The sequence below is a fragment of the Ruditapes philippinarum genome, unplaced genomic scaffold (assembly GCF_026571515.1).
Source record: "Ruditapes philippinarum isolate M1 unplaced genomic scaffold, ASM2657151v2 ctg3430_1_1_1_1, whole genome shotgun sequence".
Taxonomy (NCBI): Eukaryota; Metazoa; Mollusca; class Bivalvia; order Venerida; family Veneridae; genus Ruditapes; species Ruditapes philippinarum.
Genome location: NW_026860251.1, coordinates 178,326 through 205,935, shown reverse-complemented (window position 1 = coordinate 205,935; position 27,610 = coordinate 178,326). Strand labels below are relative to the sequence as shown.

The following is a 27,610-nucleotide window of genomic DNA, read 5'->3' as shown; positions in this document are numbered from 1 at the left end:
ATTGACAAATAAGTACATGTTTGAGATTTTTCCAGGATTTTTAAACTTCTTTGTTGTATTTCCTTGTCTCCAACACGAAACCCCTGATAAGTGAAGCTTTTTTCTGTTGTGCATTTTTCATTTGAAATAAACAAAAAACATCTGATTGTAACGATAAATTAAATTGCTGATCAAGTTCAAAGTCAATACAATGCAGTCTAAATATCAACAGCTAAGCGTATACACCAACTGAGTAGGCATTGTTTTATCGATATTATTGGATAATACACGTCACGCGTATACTTACCTTTATTGCATACACTATAAAATGGTTTGGCAAATAGAGTTTTTCACACATTTATATATGGTGTTTTGATTGTTGACACTTGTGACATTACGAGGCGGCTTTCTCTAAAAACACAATTACTTGACAGGTAAAAGTGGTCGTTTCATGAAAAGATTGATCTCCATTAGCTGACTTATTAGCGGTCGTTGGTCGTGTTGAGCAAAAGTCGCTTAATACATTAAAGATATAGAGAGAAAATGAACGGGGGAAATTGAAAGTGGCCACATAAGACAGAAGTCGCTTAATACACGTGGTCGCATGGGCAAGTTAGACTGTACAAATGTATATTTAGGAAAAAAAACAAGCTTACCTCCTGTAAAGTCATTTATAGCTTCAGCTAGGGCGTCTATTGACTCAATGTCAAGATTATTTGTAGGCTCATCCTGAAAAATTTAACATATATTTTTCTTAAGTGAAGCCTGGTCCAAAAAATGTTAAATTTGAAAAAGTTTATTGAACGTATTCTGTATGAAAACTATGACATTTAACAAATTTATAAAGAATAAAACAACCAGGGTAAGAACATCCTGCTAACAGAGTCAAAGAGAAAAGTCTCGTGAACATCTCTAACACAGTGCCAAATTTAAAAAGCGACCGCAAATTGGTAGCTCAAACCTGTGACCTATGCTGTGACTAAAAGGTTGGATTTGGGAGCCTGCATAAATCATTGCGAATTCTGCAAGATGTCTCAAAGTTTGTTTGTTTTTCTATTTTTTTTATGCTCATTATTTATCACATTTTTTGTCATATCTCCGTGGTCAATCCACCTAACTGGCTTTCCTGAATAACTAACCAGAAATTACTGGTCAATGTATTCGCAAGCAGACCTGGGGATGATTACATTGATTAGAAATTGATTTAATTACAATTACTTTCAGATATGATTGTAATTCATAATGATTGATAACTCAGACTTGTCTCTGTAATCAATTAAATTACAATTACTTTAAGAGATTAATTGATTGATAATTGATTACATTCAATATATAACTGTAAAACAAAGGTTAAACTGTATCACAAGAAATAAAGGCATCCATTGAATTTAAATATTTTCCTGTTAATTCTGATAGTAATCCATGTCAATCAAATTGCAATCATAATTACTGGCTGCATTTAAACAATTAAACTAAACTATAAATGTGCTGCGTCAATACAAAACCAACATAATGGGTTTGCAACCAGCATGGATCCAGACCAGCCTGCGCATCTGTGCAGTCTGATCAGGATCCATGCTGTTCGCTATCAGTTTCTCTACTTGTAATAGAGTTGGTAAGCGAACAGCTTGGATCCTGATCAGACTGCACGGATGCGCAGGCTGGTCTGGATCCATGCTGGTCGCAAACGCATAACGTTGGTTTTGTCGTGACGCGGCTCAAATAGGAGAACACATACAAGAACAAGGACATCAGGTTGTCTACACGTCAGATCTGCGAGGGCAACTCTCGCTTTCTGTCCACCGGATAAATCACGGTTCTTTATTGTATGAGCATGTCCGGGTAAACCGAAACTTCCTAAAGTCTTCCTACACAGTTGATAGTCCATATTAAAATTTCTCTGTAAATAAAATAAGTTTTTATATTTGTATTTTATTCATACTATTATAGACACAATGCTGATACTATGTGACATTTTATGATCTGTGTGGAAGAATTCAGTATTTTTAAAGGAAAGTGAAACCATGTGCTTGACCAATCAGAAATTCAAACAGTTTTACTTTACAAAAAAAAATCAAAAATTCCAGAATACATACTTTCCTCGACACTTTATCCCATAAAAAATAATGAAATATTAAAGTTAATATTGGCAGAAATAAATAAAATCTGGGCCGTCTTTTGTATTGGTTTTCTTCAAAAAAATATATTGTATAACACTTTGATAGAGAAAGGTTTAAAAGTTTTCATTAACGCCCCCCCCCCCCCAAACCCAAACAAAACCAAGTGGATAAGCGTTATTTAGTTGACATTTGACCTTTGAAAGAGAAGAACAAATTTTATATCTTAATTGTTTTAAATAGGTTAAATCAAAGATAATAAAGACAAGTTAACATTTAGTGGTCTTTAAAACAAAGTTTAACATACAGTGACATTTTACTTGAAGGACTTATAATTTCTCAATTAACCTTAAATCTGATATAAAACTTTGTGTTTTTGTCAAAACTATATTTCCTCATAAGACACTGGTGCTTGTCAGTTTAATGAAGTGGTCTCTAAAGTGACTTAACAAGTTTCATAATTAACCATAACTAAAATGTTCTTCAATAGAATCAAATTATTTCAATAGTTTGTGATTTAGATTACACCATTAAAACTCATTTGGTGACCTTCGGTTCCTCTTGTGCATTATTTTAAACTCAGGCAGAGCCTGAGTAGAACCACCCAACCTTCCTTACATGAAGGAGTAACGGTCAATGGCTGCTGTAAGATTCAAACCTACAATCTTGATGGGCAAGTGAGAAAAAGTCCTAGACTTTAACCACTCAGCCATGGAGACCAAACAACAACAAAAAAACACCAAAAAACAATGTATTACTTACCTGTAAATGTTCAATGGGTGTTTCATCTGGTGTCAGCTGATCTGCCGAGTGCTGATCATATTTTCCAATCCTCTGAAAGCCACAAATAGCACATGAAAGCCATAATAGTAACATGAAAGCCAAAACTAGTATCATTAGATCTGCCCACCTCAAGGTTTTAAGTTAGCAAACAAAGTTTTTAAAGATTAGTATTTTAGAAAAATACAGCAAGAGTTTGAGAAATATGTGACTCATTCACATTCTGTACATTTAAAAAACAAAACACTTTTTAAACTATCATTGAAAACAATCAAGGCTCTTGCGGTGGTCTTTTATGTTCCTTTAAGTAAATCAATGTGTATAATTCAGAAACAGTAATATTATTATATAATTCACATTTCAAACAAGAACTTAAAAGTTTGACAATTTTTTTTCAGTCACATACTCAATGAGTAACAAACGCCATTTTCAAGTTCAAATCAGGATAAATACATTAGTAATTTCTGTGTGTAGCAATGCAATTATTAAATCTTAACAAGCAGGAACCGAAAATGCTTAGCCTTTGTCACCAACCATCTTCATATTTCAACAGTTTGATCAGACTGCACGGTTGGAAGATTCTATCTTTGTTTTTGTATTTTGATGTGTTGGAACCCCTTCAACTTAAAATGGATTATTCCACATTCAAAGCAGGGAAAGTCTATTATACAAATTTAGCAGGTTTAAAGGGTATCCATATATATATCCATAATATAACTTACCAATCTGTGATTCTTCTGCAACTCTCCCACCGTCTGAAATATTAAAATCAACAAGATTACCTAAGCGTTCAAATTAGTGATATGTGAGTATATTATCGTGTCTTCGCCTTCGAGTTTTGAGGACAAAGACATGAAATGGCAGAAATCAGATACCATACTCTACTGAGCTAAGCGGACATACAATACTATAATCATAAATATTGCACATTTTTATCAACAAATGCATCAGAATGATAAAATAACAATGTTCTTAGAATTGCTTTATTCATGTTTTATTTTAACTTTTGAAAGGGGTTGGGAGGGTATTTTGGTTTCATGTTGCACCAACACAATACAGGACATATAGCAATGCTCCAGCTTTAATGGTGGAGGAGGAACCAAAAATTTTCTATTTTAAAAGAATTGACTGTAGAAGGTTAATTAAAATTATGATTTTCAAATTTTTGACACTAAACTTGGCTTTGGCTGTAGTCATGTACATATACATGTCTTTACCATGTTACATAAGCATTAAACATTTCTTCATATAACACACATGTAATATTATAAGCATCTAACACTGCCTGCCACTACACCACTCGTGATAATACTGTTTTAAAGCGCACTCGATGAAATAAAATTTCATCTTACACACAAACAATTAAAATATCTTCTATATATGACAAATGCTGTAAATCATATCAAAGTTGATATTTAAGACATATCAAAATCAAACGATGTAATAATATTAATAATACTTACCAGTTCCAGGTCTCCCACTAACAGTTTTAGGAATGTACTTTTCCCAACACCATTGGGGCCAACAATTGCAACTGAAAATAATGTTAAATAGTATAATAGTATATATTAATCAAAATTAAAACTACCATTTATTTTGTGGATTGATATTTGCAGAAAGGGCAAGAATTTTTCAGTCCGTTTTTGTTTTTTATACAGAAAGATTTTACTCTTTTTTTTTTTTAAATCACACTTCAGATGTCCCAATGGCTATAATTTGTACAATGTCTTTTGGATGCCAACCTGACAAAAAGCTAAGCTGTAGCCTCTTTGTTATCCTAGATAAGAATTCAAGAGTAACAGTTTATGATCATTGGTAATGGTGTTAGTAGTTTTCATTCCAGATCACAGCAGTAAGCCATATTGAATTTACCAGAGCACATTTGCCACCACATCGTTCCTGGGCAGGCTGTCAAGCAGTTAACCAGTACTAGTTGCCTTTACTTTCGCAAGGAACTGAAACTTCTGTACATGCCAGAGCAGAAGTACAGTGCGAATGACTGTAGAAAGGATTTCATGATCAATCACAACGAAAGTGACCTTGACGTCCCGGAATCGAACCTGGGTCGCCCGATTCACAGTCCAACGCTCTACCTATTGAGCAAACTGGACGGCAACATGATGATCAATGTAGTTATTATGTAGACGCTCTCAGTTAGAAAGATTTCGACATTTACTAAATATTAAACTCTGGACATTTTAGTATATTTAAGTCTATGTGAACTAAGTGACCCCTGAGGTGGAGCCAATTTTTACCACTAGAAGATGTTTCATGCTTAATATCTCAGCTCTAGCTCTTTTGGTTTTTGACAAGAACATTTTTATTTTTACTATATATATATAGGAAAATCAAAGACCCCTGAGACAGGCCAATTTTGACCCAAGGGCTTTATTTGAACAAAATTTAAAGACACCAACTAGAAGATGATTCATGCAAAATATCTAAGCTCTAGCTCTTTCCATTTTTTCAAAAAGATTTTTTAAAGTTTTTCATATGGCTTACATGGCAACAAGTTAGCTTGGAATTCAATTCATTGAGAAATTTTTAAAGGGCTTCATGCCAGGGACATTTCTGCTTAATTTTAACAATGTTGGCCTATTGGTAAAGGAGGAGATGTTGGTTTAAGAGTTTGGTGCCATTTTTGGAAGGACAAACAATGGACACAGAGTGATCACAAAAGCTCACCCTTGAGCACTTTGTGCTCAGGTGAGCTAAAAAACACAGTGCAAACTCCAAACGTTTATGGAAGCGTTATCATTCTTGAGGACTGCACTTCTTCTCAATTAGAGTTTTAATCAAATATGAAGTTTTAAGTTCCTAACTGAAGGAGTTTAAGTAAAATACACGATTCAATTCAATTCCCTGCCAACCAAACAAACATTCTCACAAATGGATTGTTATGTGGCTACCCCATTGTTTTTCCTTTGCTCTTTTAGCCACAAATACAAATGAATAAATTCTCAGCCTCATTTAACATCCTCTTTATACTATTTTCATTGAATAAAATATCGAGAAAATTCTGATACTAATCAGTTTTCTGCTAAGTTAGGCACATTTGATTTGGAAACAAACAGAACAGTGTGCACTTACCTCTAGAGTTCATATCAATACCAAAGTCTAAATCCTTAAACAATGCTGGGCCTTTTCCATAGCTGAATGTACAATCTGAAATTGAATTGGAATGTATAAATATATACATGTGGCAACAAGGCCGAGTGGTTTATGCAGCAAGACTTGAAGTATGAGGACTGCTGGCTGCAAGGGATTCAAACCTTGTCAGAAGCAAGTCCTTGTTTCTCTGCCCAAGAAACTGTATATTCTGTGCTAAGAACTAATAAATTCCTTTCAGGACAGATTAAAGAGATTATCCAAAAGTTTATAGCTTCCTACACAAATCTTGATAAATTTTAGGTACAGTAACTATATATTACAAAATAATGTGGATATTTTTAAAGCAAAATAATGAGTTTAAGCAATTTAAACGATATCAACACTTAATAAAACATCTGTGGACCATAATGGGACGGGAGTAATAAATGGGCCCTTGGCCCCAGTATTAACTAAAAAAAATTAAGATCAAATAAACATGATTTTATTTTCATTGATTTATGGAAAAAAATTGATAAATTGATCATATTAGGCTCACAACAAAACTGATAAACAAACAAAATGTGACGAAACACCGATTTTTCTATTTTTGGATAAAATTGAGGAACATCGATACAAATATAAAAATAATCAAATCAAAATAAGAATCAATTTTAAGATCAATATCAATATTTGAATCATTTGTTTAATGCCCATTATTTTGTAAAGTATTTTTTTCTCATAAAGTTTTTAAGTCTGTTTTTTTTTTATAATAAATTAATTAAGTTAACATTGCATATTAAATCTCAGATGGTATATACTGGAGTAAATTTGGGTTATTTATTTTGATCCTGATCCTTAAAGAAACTCCAATGAGGTACAAAGGCCAAAAATATAAATTTCTAATTCCTTACATAACAAAGCTGAGGCTTTTAAAATAGAAAGACAATTAACCCTTTACCACATATATACGCGAAACAACACACTTTTGACCCCCCCCCCCTTTTTTAGGCCTCAAATAGTTAAAAAATGTCCTATTTGGGCCCCAAACATAAGGTTTCGTTTGAGAAATGTTGCTAAAAAAATTGAGCACTTTTTCGGCGCCGCCCCCCATCCAAAAGATACATCAGGGGGTTGCCAGAAGGGGGATGTGCCCCCTTCTGTTAGGGGGGTTTGAAGGGCGGCGGAGTACCCCTCATCGCCAAGAAAATTTTGGACTTGTGAGAGTCTAAAAATGACCCCAGGTCGATCATAATGTAACTTTTAACCAACGCTGAAAAGCCTTTGACTCTATCTCAATCCCTTGTGAAGTTGCAGCACTTTGAAATAAATTTTGATGGAAAAAATCGAGGCAAAATAGTGATTTTTGGCAATTTTGAGATGTCCCCTCGTTGCCATGGTAACAGGAAATTTAAGACTGAGCATGTCGTTACAAAGGCAATGGTCCAGTCAACACTTGTGCCAAGTTTGATTAGTATTGAAGCATTTTTCATAGTTTCATAGCAGTTTGAACTTGTAACAGGAGGCTTTTCAGTGAAAACGGCCATTTTTGACAATAAGCTCATGGGGGAAAGGGTTAAGAAATATAAACAGGCATAAATTGAAAATGGTATTTTTGTGCTATTCTTAGCCATATTTGAGTAAAACGTGTTTAATATTTTGGGTCATTTTTCACAATCGTAATAATTATTCTGGGGACAAACTGAGTGAGCAAATGATTCACATTAGTAGTACAGACCCTTCATCAAATACAGAATAAACCTTAAAAAATTATTTCCAGTACGGTCATGTCAAAAAACCTCAGTGGAGGCCCTATAAATCTTAGTGAACACGAAACCTGGTGATAGGGTAAATAGATGCCTTGTTGATACATACTTGATATACCAAGGATGGGTGGATTGAGCGGAGCTGGTTTTGGGAACCGGAACTTCACCATATATTCTTTCGGTTTCTGTAACAACTCGGTCTTCTTCTCGTCTTCGGCAAACATTTCCTGCTTGGTGCGATTCTTCATCTGCTTTCTGGTTAGAGCTTCCTTTGCTTTCGATTCCTAAATCATTATTATGTATATAAAATCTCTATCTACCAAAAATATGTATCAATTATTAGAGTACGAAGTAACTTTTTTAGGACCCATCGTAAAGAAACTTTTTTTTATGGTGATAACTTATCACTGATAAGCTAACAGAATAGTTTTTCCAATGATTTTTTTTTTTTTTTTTTTTGGGGGTTGGGTAGTAGGAGTCACACCAACTGTGAATATCATAATTATTGCACTTTACCAGCATTACTGGTAGAGGAAGACCCTTTGACCCCAGTGCATTAGTTTCAGACACTAGCTGGCACCTAAGCAGGACCATATGGGTTCTATGAGCTAATTGGATACCTTTCTTGCATCAAAGTGCTTGTTTTAGGGACCAGTGATTTAAAGTCGATGCCTGTAACCTCTCAGCAACAAAGGACGCTGACAAATCAACAAAATAAATAAACAAAATAAAAGAAATATTACATCAAATGCTAATACACGTACTGATGCATATTGAAAGATTTTCATTTTACAATATTTGTGCTTTTATTCTAACCATCTTACTGGGCAGCAAAAACCAAAATATAAAAATCACTAACAGATGCTTCTCTGTAGACTTTATCCTTGTTGAAATACTTACAGCAACTTTCTTGGATTTCCCTGAGGCTTTATCCTCCTTGATTTGTTTTTCTTGCTTTTCATAAGCTTTCAACTGTTCCTTTCGTTTCTGTACAAACATCTTCTTAAAAGTAGCTTAAACATAAAACAATAAATACAATAAAAATCTTTTACAGATATTTATCATATGACGTTGAAAGTTTTCATATTATATGAACAGTGTGTATTTCTTTTTACTTCAAACATTATAAAAATGTAACCAATTAACTTCCTGCGTTTCAATCATGTGATCTTCAAATATAAATCATTATTTCGATCAAAACTTATCAATTTGGCCTGGTTTTCATCCATATCAAAACCATATTGTACATAATCCTGCCTAGTTTTCTCTGTCCAAAAAAATCCATATCATATTCATATTGTACCTGACAAATGAAGATTCTATCAAACTAGAGGATGCTTTTGTAAAAAAGCGCATGTCTCCCCCACTGCACTGTGACCTTGACCTTTGACCTACTGACCCCAAAAACAATAAGGATCATCTGCTCTATAAGACCAATCATCCTATGAAGTTTGAGGGCTGTAGGTCAAAAGGAACTCTAGTTATCATCCGGAAACGAGAAATTGACCAACGGTCACTGTGACCTTGACCTTTGACCTACTGACCCAAAAAAACAATAGGGATCATCTGCTCTATAAGACCAATCATCCTATGAAGTTTGAGGGCTGTAGTCAAAAGGAACTCTAGTTATCATCCGGAAACGAGAAATTGACCAACGGTCAGTGTGACCTTGACCTTTGAACTACTGACCCCAAAAACAATAGGGATCATCTGCTCAATAAGACCAATCCATCCTATGAAGTTTGAGGGCTGTAGGTCTAAAGGAACTCTAGTTATCATCCGGAAACGAGAAATTGACCAACGGTCAGTGTGACCTTGACCTTTGACCTACTGACCCCAAAAACAATAGGGATCATCAGCTCTATAAGACCAATCATCCTATGAAGTTTGAGGGCTGTAGGTCAAAAGGAACTCTAGTTATCATCCGGAAACGAGAAATTGACCAACGGTCAGTGTGACCTTGACCTTTGACCTACTGACCCCAAAAACAATAGGGATCATCTGCTCTATAAGACCAATCATCCTATGAAGTTTGAGGGCTGTAGGTCAAAAGGAACTCTAGTTATCATCCGGAAACGAGAAATTGACCAACGGTCACTGTAACCTTGACCTTTGAACTACTGACCCCAAAAACAATAGGGATCATCTGCTCAATAAAACCAATCATCCTATGAAGTTTGAGGTCTGTAGGTCTAAAGGAACTCTAGTTATCATCCGGAAACGAGAAATTGACCAACGGTCAGCGTGACCTTGACCTTTGACCTACTGACCCCAAAAACAATAGGGATCATCAGCTCTATAAGACCAATCATCCTATGAAGTTTGAGGGCTGTAGGTCAAAAGGAACTCTAGTTATCGTCCGGAAACGAAGAATGGACGGACTGACGGACTGACGGACGGACTGACGGACTGACGGACAGGGCAAAAACAATATGTCTCCCCCCGAGGTGGGGGAGACATAAATATTCAAAAATTTGTGGTGTACAGTAATATAAAACAGGTCATAATAAATTTGTTAATTACAAATACAGATTCTATTTAACTCGTGCACAGCTACAAAACCTATACTGGACTTGGCTAGCACCTTTATCCAAAAATAGATTTAACAGCAGTGTACATGTCCCTTTGAAATCATTATTGGACTCAACAATGTATAATAACCTCAATACTTCCTTTTTTTAAGTACATAATTATTATTATCCATGGTAAAATTATCTTCCTAAGTCTAATTTTTAGTGATGGAAATCGGTTGAAATTTGTCCCAATCGATCATCGGTTCAGTCGGATGGGACATAATCAATAACTTTTCGAATAAAGTCGCGTTAAAAAGAAATATGGAAGTAAGATTTCTTCACAAGGCACTTTATTATATTCAGTAACATGAACTTCATTTAGCACTTTTTAACACAGTTTTAACCTTATGTATTCATAATTTTAAGAAATAGATTTTATTTTGCAATGGATGTCAAATAATAACATTCAAATCACATTATATTACTACTGTTTACATCACTTATTGAGCCTGTTCAACTCCAAATTGTCTCTGAGATGATTTTTTGCGATCGGTGAGGTGTTCCTAAAAGAAAATTACCATCAGAATTAATTACCTTTGATTTTTAAACATTTGACGACGTCCCGGAACAAATTTTTGTGAATCGATTTACATAACAGTAAATGATTATTGACGACTTGCACCAATCGGAACATCACTACTAATTTTACAGGTTTAGTACAATGACAGAAGAGACCTGGCTGAACACTTTAATGCTGCTGAAAGTAATATACTTTAAGGAAATATTCACCATAGTTTCCCCTGTAGTAGAAGAGTTTTTGTTGATCTAGATGTATAATATCTGAACAAACATTGTCGAGGAAACTCTGATCGTGAGAGACGACTAGCAACGTCTTCTTCCATGACTGAAGATAACTAAAAATAAAATCATGTTGATAATAGTACAATAGAACCTCGGCTAGTCGCAGTTGAAGGGACTTGGGTACAAACTTTGTGTAAAAATTTCAACACAACAGGACTGCAACTCATAAATCGGTCTCAATTTTAATGACACAATTTGAAGCCTTCAACATTTACAAGCCCGTTACAAAAGGGATGGGTGATAACTTAACCAGCTAAAAGTAAATATATCCTGTGTGATTATCCCGTGACACTGGGTCACATTGTTCTCAAATGACACTAATTCATACTGTTCATTTTCACATACAATTCAACAATTAGAATGATAACAATTAGAGCCTATAATTACACATACCAAGGCTGTAAGTACATGTAGATGTGTTATTAACACCTGTCATACAAGATGATTGGAAATCATCTTCACGGCCAGAAAAGATGTGAAAAATGTCTCAAGATCAAAGGTCTAAATGAACTGATTGCCTTTGACTTACTTATGGTAGAGTTTTCTTGACTTATTCTTTACAAACTATGTAAATACCTCGAAACAGCGTAAAAATCGACACATAAAACTTTCAACTACTATATGCATTTTAATAAAGAATATATGAAAATCACGACTCATTTTATTTTGACAAATGGAGAAAATCTACTAATGGAAGTTTGATACATAGAAGTTCTAGTGTATTTGTTTATTTCCATCTAAGCTTTTTCAGTGGGTAGGTAACATAACAATAAATAAACAATATTTTATTCTAAGCCTTACATTTTGTTAAAATTGAATAAAAGACGATAAATCTTTAATTAAAGTTTCTCCACTGAAGTTTTCTGAACACGAAGGCACATGAAATAATTTTTCAAGACTTCAAGTGCATCATTTTATGAAGGTCCAGACTAATATCTTTTGTGTAAAGTTTCAGATCATTAACTCAGTCCATTTCCCCAGAATAATAATTTTTATTGTGCATAATGACCAAAAATGGTAAGTGTCACAATTTTTTTCCATTCAAACCAGGCTAAAAATCATGCAAAAAATAGATTTTCAATATAACTTTAACTCTTTCATTATTATCTTTTACAGATTTTTTCTAATTTTTAGGGGAATCACATGTTCCATGTCAATTTTATAAGTTTTTACATTTTTTAGGCTTCTTGACCTCAGGGGAGCCCCTTCAAATCATTAGAAAGCCAAGCATGAACACTTTTCTAAAATGTATTTGCAATGATCAAATGAGTTTTCTTCATGCATATTCTAAGAACAAATAAAATATAAGTTTTCTAAATTAAAATAAATTAAAGTATAACTTACTTATCTAGCCAAATAACAGCGTTTAGATCTAAATGATTTGTAGGTTCATCTAACATCAGTAACGTAGGCTCTAAAAACAGTGCTCTGAAAGTAAAAATAATTTACCTAAAATGTATCATTACACTTTTGTGTGTACATAATCATCCCCTTTTGCCAAGTAATTATAATTATCATGAAATACTTAAACTGCCTATAAAATTGCCCTGTTAACATAATCATACTTAAATTCATTACAGAGGTTTGAATGTAACTCTTATGGGAACTCCCAGTTTTCTGTATGTGCATGGAATTTTAAGTTATAACAACCTAAATTATTTTTAAAACAATTTCATGTATGTAAAGCTTTTTTTTTATGTTTATTTCGATAGCCCTATGAAAACATTTCGGGATTCCTTACAATATAAATTTGAGACTATAGAAATTCATGAAAAAAGATCATGCCAGCAATATAGAATGAACAATAAATGCATTATAAAATCAGTCTACACTTTAAATTCCGCCTTTTTGAAAGAAATGCAAAATATACAAATCCACTTGCACCATTTTAAGTTTTACACATAAGTTTGGGAGCGTTAATTTTACAGCCGTTGGTTACTCACTTTGCTAACGAAACTCTCATTCTCCATCCACCGGACAGGCTTTTGGTCGGCCGTTCCATCATTCCTACGGTAAATCCGAGACCGGACAGAATTCTTCTAGCCTTTGGTTCAGCTGCGTCGGCCCCAATAGCGCGCAACTCTTCATATACCTGTTTAAATTAAAATTATTTTTACATACAATAAATCAAAGTACTAAAAATTGGCGAAGCATGTGAAACACATTAAAGCAGCCTTCAGGTTTTATTTTCTGTTGGAACTAGAACTGCCACTGTCATGGCGTGAATACCCCTGCATACAACTTTGTCAGAATCAACAGTGGCCATTTAGAACTCAAGGACAACCACCCTGCCAAATCTTAGGTTACTAAGCCAGTGCATTGCTAAGATATGTATTCTCCATGCTTCAAATGTAAAAAATTTAAAATCAAGTTTTTTTAGTCAAGGCCCCTGTGACTTTGAACTTTGACCCAGTGACCTCAAAATCAATAGGGGTCATTTACTAATCATGATTAACCTCCATGCCAAATATGAAGACTGTGGGCCAAAGGAATCTCAAGTTATTGGGTGGACAAGCTTTTTTCAAGTCAAGGCCCCTGTGACCTTAAACTTTGACCCAGTGACCTCAAAATCAATAGGGGTCATCTACTAATCATGACTAACCTCCATGCCAAATATGAAGACTGTGGGTCAAAGGAATCTCAAGTTATTGGGCTGACAAGCTTTTTTTAGTCAAGGCCCCTGTGACCTTGACCTTAGACCCAGTGACCTCAAAATCAATAGGAGTCATCTACTAATCATGACTAACCTCCATGCCAAATATGAAGTCTGTGGGTCAAAGGAATCTCAAGTTATTGGGCGGACAAGGTTTTTTAAGTCAAGGCCCCTGTGACCTTGACCAAGTGACCCCAGTTGTTCACTTTACTAATTTACATATAGACAGCCGCCTGGTAGATTAGAGGTATCTAGGGGTTTCCATATTGTTTAAGTATTTTATCATTGGCAAATTTCAATTTCCATCTTAATTCTTTTGATTTGACAAGTAATTGAAACATTGCATCTAAAAATAGAATACTTAATCTTAAGAAAAGCTGAGGCTGCTTTAAGGACTATTGGTCAAATTCAATAGCAACTTTTCAGTGGTATTTTGAATATAAAAGCTTAGGAAAAGAAAAAAAATATAATTATGTATACCTGATTTAATCTTTCTGAATTTTTTGTGTTGCCAGCATCACTTTCCTTTACTAGTTTTTTTTCCTCCTCCAGCAAAGCCTCTCTCTTTACATCAGCTTTCAGGACAACAGACAAAGCTGGAGTTTCATCAGCTATCACCTCTGTAACACAGAAAATTGAACGCGCCATGACAAAACCAACAAAGTATGTTTGCGCCCAGCATGGATCCAGACCAGCCTGTGCATCCGTGCAGTCTGATCAGGATCCATGCCGTTTGCTATCAGTTTCTCTACTTGTAATAGGGTTTGTAAGGGAACAGCCCGGATCAAATGATCGAAATGATAAATTAAAGCATTGATTATTCATTTGTGAGGTATATATATGGAAGGGCAATTAACCAATATATCATCAAAATTTGTCCCCTGTGTCCATATATCGTTGATATGCTTTGCACTGAATCAATGAAAGCTCTAACCTCAAGCATCCTCATATATACAATTTAAACACATATTTGAGATACTAAGAATGTGGTAAAATAACAAAATCTAGGATTCTTTTGATACAGGAAACAAAAGCTGTCATTAGGACAGCATACTTGACTATTCTCGGTGCTTGTTAGTAAAACAAGAGCCTGGATAATATAGATTTTTTCATAGTTCACAAACGGCAAATTTTCTGTCAAAACCCTTGACAGTGACTCCCAATTATGCTTTCAAATAAGTGTGTGAAGTTTCAATCCATTCCCTTTAATAGTTTTCAAGATACTTGCAACATTTTCCTCATACTGTTTACAAAATTACATGTGTAGGAAAAGGACATAAAAACAATCAAAAGTAACTTATTGCTTTCAGTTTCTTTGTATATCTGTTCAAAAATACAAGTAGGTTCACAAAGAGAAAGTGGAATCTTACCTTGTTCGCAATATAGGACATCTATATTGGGAGGGATGTTAAGGGCGCGGCCTGATATATGCTTCAACAAAGTTGTCTTTCCGTGTCTGTAATTGTAATAATAAATTTTGATTAAAAAATAAAATAAAATAAATTTTTATGTTCTACTCAAAAAGATATTAATACTTGTCATCTTCTACATCATTTGTTTACCTAAAAATATATAAGGATATTTGTTAATCAAATTGAGTTTTTCCATATTTCTTTTTTGTACAGTTGTGACACCAAATGACACTGAAGTTGTGAAATTTGATCTTATCTTATAGAAACACAAAATCATCGCTTTCTATAAATTGTAAGATAGCCAATGAAAATGTGCTAGAAACCAGTGGCATAACACTACTGAATATGTTTCGAAGCATTTTTTTTGTAAGTATAGTTTGGCAGAAAGAGCTGTCGGTAACTTCTGTATACACATTCATTTTGCCCATATGTAGTGTATCAGAGAGAGCACTTTCACCATTATGCATACACTTCTTCATCACAATGTCACCTTAGTGCACTAACAGGTTATGTGTGTATTTGAGTTTATTTATGCTCGCCATCGGTTGCCCATATGGGCGAGTCCTCTAGAAGAGTATTAGTCATTTTAGATTTTGGTGGATAGTGCAAGAATCAAATACAGAAAGATGCCCCAATTCCAGAAGCTTCTCCTGGTTCTTTTACGTGCCAAGTGTTTCATCACTCATACATGGGACCTAGATGAGGGGGTACCCGAGTAGAACCAACAACGTGCTGTAAATTACATGGATAGCTTCCTCACAGGACGGCATTTTATTTTTGTGAGAACACTTCCCCACATTTAAGCAATATTTAAACTTGAACCTGAGAGGAGTGATAAAGAGTTTTAAAATCAGCAACCGCAACCAAACAAAATCAATCTCTGGCATCTTATGAATGTCTCTGTCATTATGTATGTTTGTTGAATAGTAACTTCTCAAGGACTTACCCGTTGGGACCTACTAAACCATATCTTCTGCCTGCAGTGATATAAAGACTGGCATTTACAAACAGATCTTTCCCACGTGCCGATATAGAAAAATTCTCTACCTGAAAGATTGTAACACAATAATAATGTATCATTGCTGATGAGCAGTAGTTTAAAAATAGTTATTAAGCCATACATGTATATAATATTTCCTACAGAATTTTGTTACAAAAGTATTTGAATTTCAGTTTTGTTTTGTTATTGAAGCCTATTTTAACACATCTTTTTGGACATATCTTGCCAGTCAATCAACCTAACTTGTTTTCCTTGACTACAAACCAGTAATTACTGATTTCTCTCAAAGTGACTGACTACTAATCCAACTCAATGTCCGAGATCAAATGTCACCGAGAAATTACGCCTCGCCGGAGGATTAAACCAGCCACCTCTGGATTACTAATCAGATGCTCTCCTATAGAACTAAGCGTGCAGACTGTATTTTTTTTATTAACCCTTTCGCTGCCAGAGGGTTATTGTTTTATTGATAACCTATTTGCCAGAGGGTTTTCTAAGAAATTACTATATAATTAATTAATATAATTATTATTATTTGTTATTAGTCTTATAATTATTATATATGTTTCCAAATCTGCTAGTATAATAATAATTATTGTTGATGGTATAATTTTCTTTATATTTATTATTATTTTTATTATTATTAATTTATTATTATTATAGAAACGGCAAAAGCCGTCCATATGGCAAATACACCGAAAATAACAGGGACGGCATAAGCCGTCCCTATGGCAGTGCAAGGGTTAAAGGGGAGCAGCATAAAAAAACAAACAAATTTTTTCAAATGAAAATTTTAGATTTTAAGATGAAAATGCAAATAACATACCTTAATATCAAGCTGGTTTTCTAGTACAGCTGCTTTGGCTGATTTTTCAGCTTGTGAGACAGAAAACTGATGTATACTGTTTGGGTCCAAACTCTCCAACTGTTTGTTATATTCCATCTAAAACAAGATTAGGAAATTCATTGCCTATTCCATAAATAGAGGATATTGAATGAGTGGAAGTTAAATACTGAATTTATTGAACATTGCGAGCATAATATCATTTTGATGAACAAGTTCAATAAATTATAATTAAAGTTGCACAAAAATAATATTCTACTTATCACATACCCAATTTAACAACCGTTTGAAGCGAAAAAGAACCATTTCTTATTGACGAGCCTAGAGTATAACGCTAAAATTTAGTGCGTCTTAACACTATGTTTATATAACATGATCACAAGTATTGCAAGTTTTAAGTTGAACGCTTTGATGGTTTTAAAATCATTCTGCTAATAATTTAGCAAGTTTGACAAAAAGTGCAAGTTAACAAGGGGCATTTCTCTAACTATATAACTTTCAGGATAATGCCCCTTGTCTTACAACTATGCCATGCCAAGCTATACAAATATTGCAAGTTTTTTATGCTGATACCTTTTACAGTTTTGAAATCATTCTGTTGGCAAAATATAAGTTAAAAAGGGGCATAACTTATACAAACATAGCTTTTCAAATAATGCTCCTTCCTCACATGAAAGAAGCCAAAGTTCACAGGCAGGATTTCAGCCCACAGTGGCAAAGTGCAAGTGGTTCAAAGTCAGCCACTTTCATCACGCAGCCATGGAGGCCTCTAGTTATTTGTATGAACATATAAACATTCTTTTATCTTGTATAACAACACTAAGTGTGATTTTCTAATTTATTAAATTTCTAGTTAATTACCTGTTTTTTAAGCTTTTTTAATTCTTTTTTACTCAGCTTAGGTTTGACAGTCTCTTCTTTATCTGCTTCATCTACAAAATATAACAATCAGTAATTTTTTCACATATTTGGCAAAGATGGCGGAAGCCTATTAAGAAAGAGTGGAATAATGTGTTGTTATTAGCAATTTTGTAGGAAAAAATCAAAATCAGCAAGGTTTGGTTTATACATAACTTGTTAAAAGTGATTGTGTAAGAAGCCTTAAGTTTTATGAACTCTCAAATCCATTCCTGGAACAAACAAGCAAATTCGTTGAATTTATATCCCCCGCCGAGTACTGGTTATTATTAACACAACAACTGAAGACATAAGGCTTTATTTATATATTAATCATGGCATAAACTGTAATATTCTTTGAACTTGAAGCCTTGTACCTTCAAACAAGAAGAATTTTTAAGTGTTCACTATATACATATAAGGAAAATCTATGACCCCCTGGAGTGGGGCCAATTTTGACCCCAGGGCTAAAATTTGAACAATTTTGGTAGAGGACCTATATCCAGATGAAAATACCCAGGTGCACAACTACACATACTGATCAACATTCCTGTAAAGTTTCATGACTCTGGGTCAAATACTTTTTGAGTTACATGCCACACAAGTTGAAAATGACAAAATTTTACTAAGTCAAGGGCAATAACTCTAAAAATGCTAAAAATATCCAGACGAAAATACCCAGGTGCACAACTACACATACTGATCAACATTCCTGTAAAGTTTCATGACTCTAGGTCAAATACTTTTTGAGTTACATGCGACACAAGTTAAAAATGACAAAATTTTACTAAGTCAAGGGCAATAACCCTAAAACTACTAAAAATATCCAGACGAAAATACCCAGGTGCATAACTACACATACTGATCAACATTCCTGTAAAGTTTCATGACTCTAGGTCAAATTCTTTTGAGTTACATGCGACACAAGTTGAAAATTACAAAATTTTACTAAGTCAAGGGCAATAACTCTAAAAATACTAAAAATATCCAGACAAAAATACCCAGGTGCACAACTTCACATGCTGATCAACATTCCCATAAAGTTTCGTTGAATTCCAGCCATCAGTTGCAGAGAACTACTCCGGAAACGAAATTCTAAGTCAAGGGCAATAACTCTTAAAATACTAAAAATATCCAGACGAAAATACCCAGGTGCACAACTTCACATGCTGATCAACATTCCCATAAAGTTTCGTTGAATTCCAGCCATTAGTTGCAGAGAACTACTCCGGAAACGAAATTCGGACGGACGGATGGACGGACGGACGGAAGGACGGACAACGCCAAAACTATATCCCCCTCCCGATTCCATCGGCGGGGGATAAAAACCAGTACTTGGCAATGTGTGTAAAGTTTGTTTCTCATGGAAACAACGGCTTGCCCCTGATGGGGTTTGAACCTATGTGGATAACAATCCTCAGATTATTAGTTCATGCGTTAACCGCTCGGCCATGCCGCCACCAAAACCAGAAGGGTTTGAAACAATCTTTAATAATTCAAATTCAAAATACTAAAAACCAGGATAGCTCTGCTTATATCAGTAGCAATTTCCTCAAATTAAATCACTCCAAAATTTTAGGGGATTCCTATATTCTATAAAATTTTTGGATGAACATTTTTCTATAATTAGGGAAAAACATACTTTTGGCCTTAAAAATCACTTGCAACTTTTATGTTATACATGTACACACATTATTCCTGGTTTTCAATGATTTTTTTAGTGCATTTGTATGTTAAGTCACACTTGTAAGGTCCAATTTTTATGTTAAGGAAAACCTCTGGTGCTAGTCTGTACATCAGAGTACAACCACCTACCTTTCAGTTGGAAAGCCTCGGTTAAAATTCAAAGTTGTTAAAACCTACAGCAGTGAGATTTCAATGATTTAAAATCAACCATCTCAACCATCCCACCAAAGAGTTCATCATCTGATTGAAAGAAGACACTTTAATACACTTAATTAAGTGACATATATTTCCTAGCAACACAGAGCATGCCTTTTTACAAGCTTAAACCAAAGAAATACTTATAGACTATGCAAGATCGTTGAAACAGAACTTGGGAATCAAACCTGCAGCTTCCTCATCCTCAAACTGACCAGCCATATCCCTGTCTATCTCTTCTGGTTCATCATTAAAATCATCATCATCATCCTCGCCATTGTCATCGTCCAGAGAGGCACCTCTTCTACCTTTACCATTTTTTACCTGGAAAGTTACATTCAAATTTTACAATTCATGTGACAATATTTAAGTTTAGTATTGTCAAACTGTTTATTAAACTAAAATGTAATACGAGGGGTGTTTGGGAAGTTTAAGGACTTTTGCTGTATTTTTTTCCTTAATGGTGCGTTTTTATCCATATTTCACAAAATGTAATTTAAATATGTGCTCAATATGTAGTATAACGCTTACTAACAAGAATAGACAAATACCGCTCGAAATTTGTTTCTATAGGAACCGCATAACGCATACCTGGAGCACTCCGATTTTATCGTATTTAAGATCATGGTACCGATATATTTAATTTATAATAATTTTCTTAAATTTCAATGGATAACGTCATGAAAAAGCAAGAGCGTTAAATACAACGTCAACGTCATTTCCTGAAAATTCTACTCGTAAATCGTTACAATTGTTTGAATAACAACGGTTTTAACATCACTGGTGCTTACACAAATCATGAGGAAAATGGCGTCAATAGGCGACGTTGAAGTCAGGGCAATCATCAAGTTTTGTATAGGAATAGAAAAGACACAAATGGAGGCGTATTAAATGATTCAAGCATCTAGTACAACAAAGAAATGCTGTAGATGGCTAGTATTTAGACGGCATGACATGTTCCGAAACGGAAGAGAGTCAATAGAGGATGCCCGGACCTCGCGCCGATGGATTTCCGAGTTTTTCAAAGCACAGCTGCGTGGTCAACACTTTGATTCCGGGTTGGAATTACAAATTGAAACCCAGAGAATAGTTTTGTCATTCGACAACATCTGGTACGAGGACACATACGACAAATTGGTCAATAGGCATAGAAAATGTATCGCTGTGAATGGAGATTATGTCGAGAAGTGAGAGGTGTTTAAACTTGGGGGAAAATGCATCACTGATAATTTGCTGCACTTGATTAAATGAATGCAAGAATCACTGTCTAGGATGGCATCTTCAAACATTTAAGCACTAAAACAGTGAAGTAGCCCTTATTTTAAAGATTCTAGAGCTTTTTATTCAATTTTTTGTTGTAACTTTCACTTGGGAATTTACTCCTGTTGATTGGGAAAATAATCTACTATTTCAATTGGGAATGTGACCAAATAATGAAATATCGCCTATAAAAGAAGCCAAAAAATCCCTGCATTACCTCTGCTTTCTTCATCCCCTTCGCTGCAGGTTTCTCGGGCTGAAAATTAAAAAAAAAAATCAAATATCCAAACATGTATGGTTCACAACCAATGGTCTCAATAAATGAACTCTGCATATTAAGAATCAGAATTTGTATTCCATGTAAATGTTGTAGTTTGTAGTTCATATTCTATATAAATATGAAAGTTTATATCCCATGAAAATATGGTACTTTATATATCATGTTAATATTATCTAGCAAGGGGAGCGGTGGTGACCTAATGGTTAAGGTGTCTGCCTTTCAACCCAGAGATCATGGGTTCGAGCCCTACTTGGGTTACGACCATGTATCTTCATATGACACCAGTACTGGTTGGTTCAAGGAAGCATAAGTGATTAATATAAGTTGCAAGAACTTGTTTCACAATTCAGCTTCAATATCAGAGATTTTACAGTCTCTGACTTCAAAATATTGAAATTTGAAGCCCTGCCGATCTGATAGCCGAGGTAAATATGCTTTCCTGCTGATGAATCACTTTCATTTTATAATCAAAATTTTGTTCTGTTGACTTTTTATACCAATGCGATTGCAGCTATTTATAGATCATATAATAATATTATTTGTATTACATGCAACTATGATTTAAATAATTGTAATGTTATTTATGAAAATTTTATCCCTTAACCTGCTGGGTTAAAAAGCAGAGCAGGCAAAATCTGCTTTAGACTTATTTGTCCCTTTGTATCTGTATTGAATACTGTAAATTCTTGAAAATTTCCACTTGTTTGTACAGGCTGTCGGACAACCAGGGTGATAAGGATTTGGCCACCCCTGCCACTAGTATAAAACCAGCCCAGCTACCCTACCGATTTATTGTTGCTGATGATGCTAACAAAATTGAAACTTGAATTAAACATCTAAATACTTCATTAAAGTATTTTTCTCTCTAATTTATATCAATTTATAATAAACCTACCCATTTATTTAACATCTAAATTAACACTTCAATAAAATCTATTTTTTTTTTTCTAATTTTCAATTGATAATAAACTTACCCATTTATTTATCATCTAAATACTTTAATAATAATGTAATTATAAAAATAAGAATGGGGAGGAACTGTCTTCTAATTTGCAAATATGCAGACAGTTCTCCCCCAAAATAGGGAGAGAACCGTCAGGGAGGAAACGTCAGGGGAGGAACTGGTAAGGGAGAGAATAGTCTGACTACCCTACCCGATTGGTTGATAATTGTGAAAATTAACACGGACAAGTCGATTTAAAAAATGCAGGGTATATGTATCATTCTCTAACAAACCTGAATTTCTTCAACAACAGGCTCATCATCCTCTGCTTCTAGAAACTCTGCCAACTCTTTAAGTTTACTTTTCTTCTCTTTCTACAATATAGATCTACAATTTATAGATTCATACAGTCTTTGTCAATAATAACTTATTCAATACCCACAATATATCACTCTGCAAAATACAAAATAAATATTGATAAACACAGTTGTCTATTCTAGGAGATTATCATTACTAAGTTTAAAATTAAAATACTAAATATATCCACATACTGCCAGTTTTCAATCACAACCACTTTTCAATCATCCCTAGAATTTTCTTATTTTTGACCTTATTTGTCATGTAACCAAACTGTAAGCACATCTTGTATTCACTTTGACTACATTTATTAGCAGCAATGTCAATTATGGCGATAAAAAAGAAAATGCTAGCATTTTAGTTCAAAATATGTAAAATGTGTGTTTTCCACTAATCCTTTATTTACCCAGTTACAAATCGCAATAATTTTCTAAAAATAATTGACTTACAGGCTCAGTTTTTTGTCATTCTGCAGAAATGGATATTAAGTTGGACAACTGTTTCAATATCATGAAGTCATAATGTCTACTGCACTTCGAAAGCTATTATTTTAATATGTACATATTTTACCATACAATTCTTAATTTAAAGGTAATACGTCAGTAAAGTAACAGTCACTTAACCAAGGAAAAACATTCTCTCTGATAACTTTTTAGTAAGCTTTCACTAGAATGGGGTCATATAGACCCTAAGATCCTAAAAATTTCTCAAGAACATGCTTTCTCTGTTATGCAAATTGAAATGTACATCCATACCCCAATTACGACAGCTTTACCACTGCAAATAGATATCTAGATTGAAAAATGGCATTATAATTAGGTTACATTTGTTTATTACCATTTATCTGAACAGCCATTCTCCCATAATTGAAGCACTTTTGGTTCACAAAAAATGAAAAATCTGACTTTCATAAACAACGTTTTCTATGATTTGCCTTTAATGTTCAATATCTTGGACAGATTGTGTGGAAGTTTAACACACACCATTCGCTCCGTTTGTATACTGAAAGCTTTTGAAGTTAGTTACTGAATTACATTGTTACGGAACATATATATACCATAGGAAATACTTTGGAGGTATTGTTTTACTAACATTTTAAATTAAACAATCCAAAAGAATATGCATTGAAAATTTGAAGACCAATGGTTACCTTTAGCAAAAATATTTTATGCCATATCTTATTCTGAAACTTGTATACTTCGTATTTGAAAAGCTTGTATAAGAAAATATTTTCGTAACTTAAGATTGACATTGTTACGATACAATGCACAAACAAATACTGCCATAAAAGTTATCGAATTATATCTAAAATAGAAGCAGAAAACAAATCAAGCATAATTTTTAATCGGTGTAACGTTACCAAAAAAACTTCGCTGTACAAATGATCATCAAACAGACCTTATGATCTGTTACGGAACATAGGTGAAAAATTTTAAAACATAGGATTTATAACTCAATATTTTCACTCTTTAAAATTACTTAAACAATTTAAATGTGGTATCTTCACAAACAACATCAATCATAAAACACTGTATCAATTAAAAATTACATCAACAGTTTAATTTAGTGAGAAGTGCAGGAAAAGATATCTGTTACGGAACATATGTTATGGAAAATAGAATATTATGTTTTTCACTGAAAATGAACAAGAATTCTTTTTTTTTCACTTTTATTTGCTTTATTTCTGCCTAATTTAACAAATTTGTTGTAATGTTATAATGTTTCATGTAGTTTCCTCTACATTTTCTTCACCACTGCTTCTTCTTGTTTGAATGGGAACATACTTTTTCTGCTTTCTTTCTCTTTTAAATGATTTGTTGTTTTCCCCTCTCTGCTTTGTCTCATGTATTTCTGTTTTTAAAAGCACCATTCTAAAAAGAAAATTATTGCTTATTATAAATATATTAACCTTGATACATGAATATCATTAAAATAATTATTTTTATCATGATTATTATAAATATAACAATTACATAATAATAATCATTTTTATCATTATTACATAAATATCATTATTAATATTACTTTTTTCATGATAATTGTTATTCTAAAACTTTTAGATAATGTAAGTGACATAATGATACACTTTTGGTATTTTATAAATAGTAAAAAAACATAAAAAATCATATTCAAACATAGAATTTATGAATGCTATGTTCCGTAACAAATTTGATATGTTCCGTAACGGAAAACTGCAACCTTACAACACAATACAAATCATGTTAGACTTCCAGTTAATATTGGACACCATTTTCATATATCTTTATAATGAAAAAAACACACTGGAACAGTTTATATAAACAAACTGAATATATGCATTATGGTGCTGAAAAAAGATGATAGAAGGTTATGCTTCCGTAACAAATTGCCTTTGACTATTTGATAAACTGTGCACTTCTTTTTCATCGAAATATGTGTTCCATGTTTGAAACCAATCATTCATTTCAAATTGTTAAATAACTATGGATAAGGTACATATATCACATAAGATTATGATCTCAAAATAATTAACTATGTTCCGTAACAAATGTTTCAAACAGGTAAAAAATATAAATAGCATCAACTTGCTACTTTTGACTCTGTGGTTTGCTGAAAATAAAGCTTGCAATCGATTTTTATCAGTAAAATTTCTCGTGTAAGTAACATAATTGTGAAAACATCGTTATCAAATCAAAAACAGTGGTTGCCACAAATAAGTACAGTGATTGCCAATTACCTCCAGTTGACTAATTGTATCATTAAAGTCAATTAAGATGTTGCATGCATACCTCTTTGTGACGTATCATTGGGAGCGGTGATAGGCAAAAAAGACACTCCGTCAATTGAACCGTATACTGTACCGAAATTCGGATGATCGTTTCGTTACGGAAAATAGTCGTTATGGAAACATAGTGAAATTAGACTTCTACGGGTCAGAGTTATCACATTTTTGTGTAAATGACATCTCATTTTGGTGTTTTTCATTTAAAGAAATACAAAACAAGATTTTAAAATTTTCATTTGATTGGTATAATGTATATTTAAAAGTATACGCCCGTTACGGAGGCATAGCATTTTAAACGCGACATTTTAATTATTTACAATAAAACGGTTTGTGTTAAAATGTATCATCGCAGGAGTCTAATTTATCAATTTTATTCCAAATATAGTCTTTTGATATTGTTTTGAGTACAAATTTAAAAGAATATAACGCATTTCAAGATCGTTACATTCCAGTTTAAAATCGTTACGGTACCATAGTTGCATTTCGGCGACGGCTGCATTTAAAGAAAATCATGGAAAATAATGGTCTCTGTCTCGAACTTCTTATGTTATTCTTAATCTATTATCAATACTGCATTGATTTTAGTCAAAAACTTGTTGGAAAACATAGAAATGGATTGTTTTTTTCACCAATCTTAAACTTTAATTGGTCAAGCGACAGCGCTTTTTTGCAGTTACTATAGCTTTTCAGTATAACACAATTGAAAAACGAGGAGCATCCACGCTACAAAATTTAAGTTAAGCTGTAGTCCAATAGATTAGACGTTACAGGCTTGTTATAGTTTTATGTTGGTCAAGCCTGACGTCTAATAGTTATTGCTCATAAACGCGTAGCATTTTGAAAAATTAAAAAAATGTCTGTTGGCTTGCCTTTCAAGCTTTATTCAAAAGCTTATCTTCTGTTCTTTCAATTGCATGGTCTATCATTAACAAAAACTTTCAAACAATGTACTTACCAATTAAAAATAAAATAGAAATATCAGTCTATTTCGCTCATCGGCCATACTGGTTAAGTAAAGCGTTTTACAGATTGATTCCAATTTTTTGAACGGAAAAATATATTCGAACACACTGACGGTGCATGGGCAATTATTTCGTTAAAAAAAATATTCCGTTAGAAACTTCTGGACTCATTTAAAGGCTTGCATTTGAATTAGCCGATCAGATTTCGTGCACTGTATGGCGGCCATTTGTATATCTGCTGTACAAGTAATTTAATTAAATGAGAGGATTTAATCATGACTTTTCGGATGTGACAGTTAAATTATTTTGTTAAAAGGTATTTATTTTTTAGTTTTGTTTATAAATAGGTCAAAATTAATGTAAATACAGGCTGTTTTAATTGTTTAAATTCATTAGATCTAAATCGATGTCTAATGTCATTTTTTTTGCTACACGATTTTGCAAAGATCTGTTAAGACCTAACGTAACATGGAAAATGAAAAATGTAAAATATCAGATTAATGAATGATAAATATGAAATAGGTTACGTATAGGTCTTATAATTAGGACTAGTTAAGCTGCTGAGAACATCCCAGTGTACTTATTTAAATGTTTGTCACAAAGAATTAAGCTCGTCTGTACATTTTACTACGATTTTAAAAGTGGAGACAGGAATTATCAAAAAGTGCTTCAATTATAGGAGAATGGCTGTGAAGTTGAGTTTGTCAAAATTTCTCCATATTACATAACTGATTATATTTTAACATTGTATGACAATTTTTATGTGGTACAGTTTATATTTTGTTAACTGATTGAAAAGTGGTTGTGAAATTTTGAAGAACAGGAAAATGGGTCAGTAATGATTTGTCCTCAATTCATAATAATAATTCAGGTAAATTTTTAAAAAGTTGGTGCATTTATTAGCTAAAATGATAATATTCGCAGAATTGAAAGAGATTTTTTTTAAAAATAATTTCACTGTCAGTTATTGTAGAAAAATCTGTTAGCTGATCGGAAAGAGGCAGTACGGGGATAGTCTAGCAGACCTTTTTTGACTTTTTTCCCTCTTTGACTTCACCGTCATCACTTGTTGACAAGTTTTTCATCTTCTCTTCCAGTTTCGTCTCTGTTTCCTCATCATTCCAGTCATCATCCTTTTTCTTTCCACGATTTTTCTTCGGCATTTTGTATTTAAATTAGGATTAATCTGTTAAAAATATCAAAATTTTGTAAAAATTTCGCAACATGTGTCACATTCACGATAAAATCCGACGA

General features: G+C 33.5%; 1 protein-coding gene across 2 annotated transcripts in view; it reads right to left on the bottom strand.

Annotated features, from left to right (window-relative positions):
- Positions 1-27,610, bottom strand: part of LOC132759396 (ATP-binding cassette sub-family F member 1-like) — a 32,681-nt gene extending 5,071 nt beyond the window's left edge. For both annotated transcript variants that reach the window (XR_009629702.1, XM_060751162.1), the window contains exons 1-20: positions 27,382-27,610; positions 22,567-22,647; positions 21,268-21,306; positions 19,979-20,114; positions 17,874-17,944; positions 16,995-17,111; positions 16,115-16,215; positions 15,127-15,212; positions 14,237-14,376; positions 13,047-13,195; positions 12,448-12,531; positions 11,032-11,156; positions 8,630-8,742; positions 7,839-8,013; positions 5,967-6,041; positions 4,340-4,410; positions 3,599-3,631; positions 2,859-2,930; positions 1,718-1,879; positions 636-708 (exon numbers count right to left, since the gene is read on the bottom strand). Coding sequence is in view for 1 of the 2 variants with exons in the window: in XM_060751162.1 (XP_060607145.1) it covers positions 636-708; positions 1,718-1,879; positions 2,859-2,930; positions 3,599-3,631; positions 4,340-4,410; positions 5,967-6,041; positions 7,839-8,013; positions 8,630-8,742; positions 11,032-11,156; positions 12,448-12,531; positions 13,047-13,195; positions 14,237-14,376; positions 15,127-15,212; positions 16,115-16,215; positions 16,995-17,111; positions 17,874-17,944; positions 19,979-20,114; positions 21,268-21,306; positions 22,567-22,647; positions 27,382-27,519 (2,041 nt within the window). In the remaining variant the exon portion in view is untranslated. The remainder of the gene's footprint in view (positions 1-635; positions 709-1,717; positions 1,880-2,858; positions 2,931-3,598; positions 3,632-4,339; positions 4,411-5,966; positions 6,042-7,838; positions 8,014-8,629; positions 8,743-11,031; positions 11,157-12,447; positions 12,532-13,046; positions 13,196-14,236; positions 14,377-15,126; positions 15,213-16,114; positions 16,216-16,994; positions 17,112-17,873; positions 17,945-19,978; positions 20,115-21,267; positions 21,307-22,566; positions 22,648-27,381) is intronic.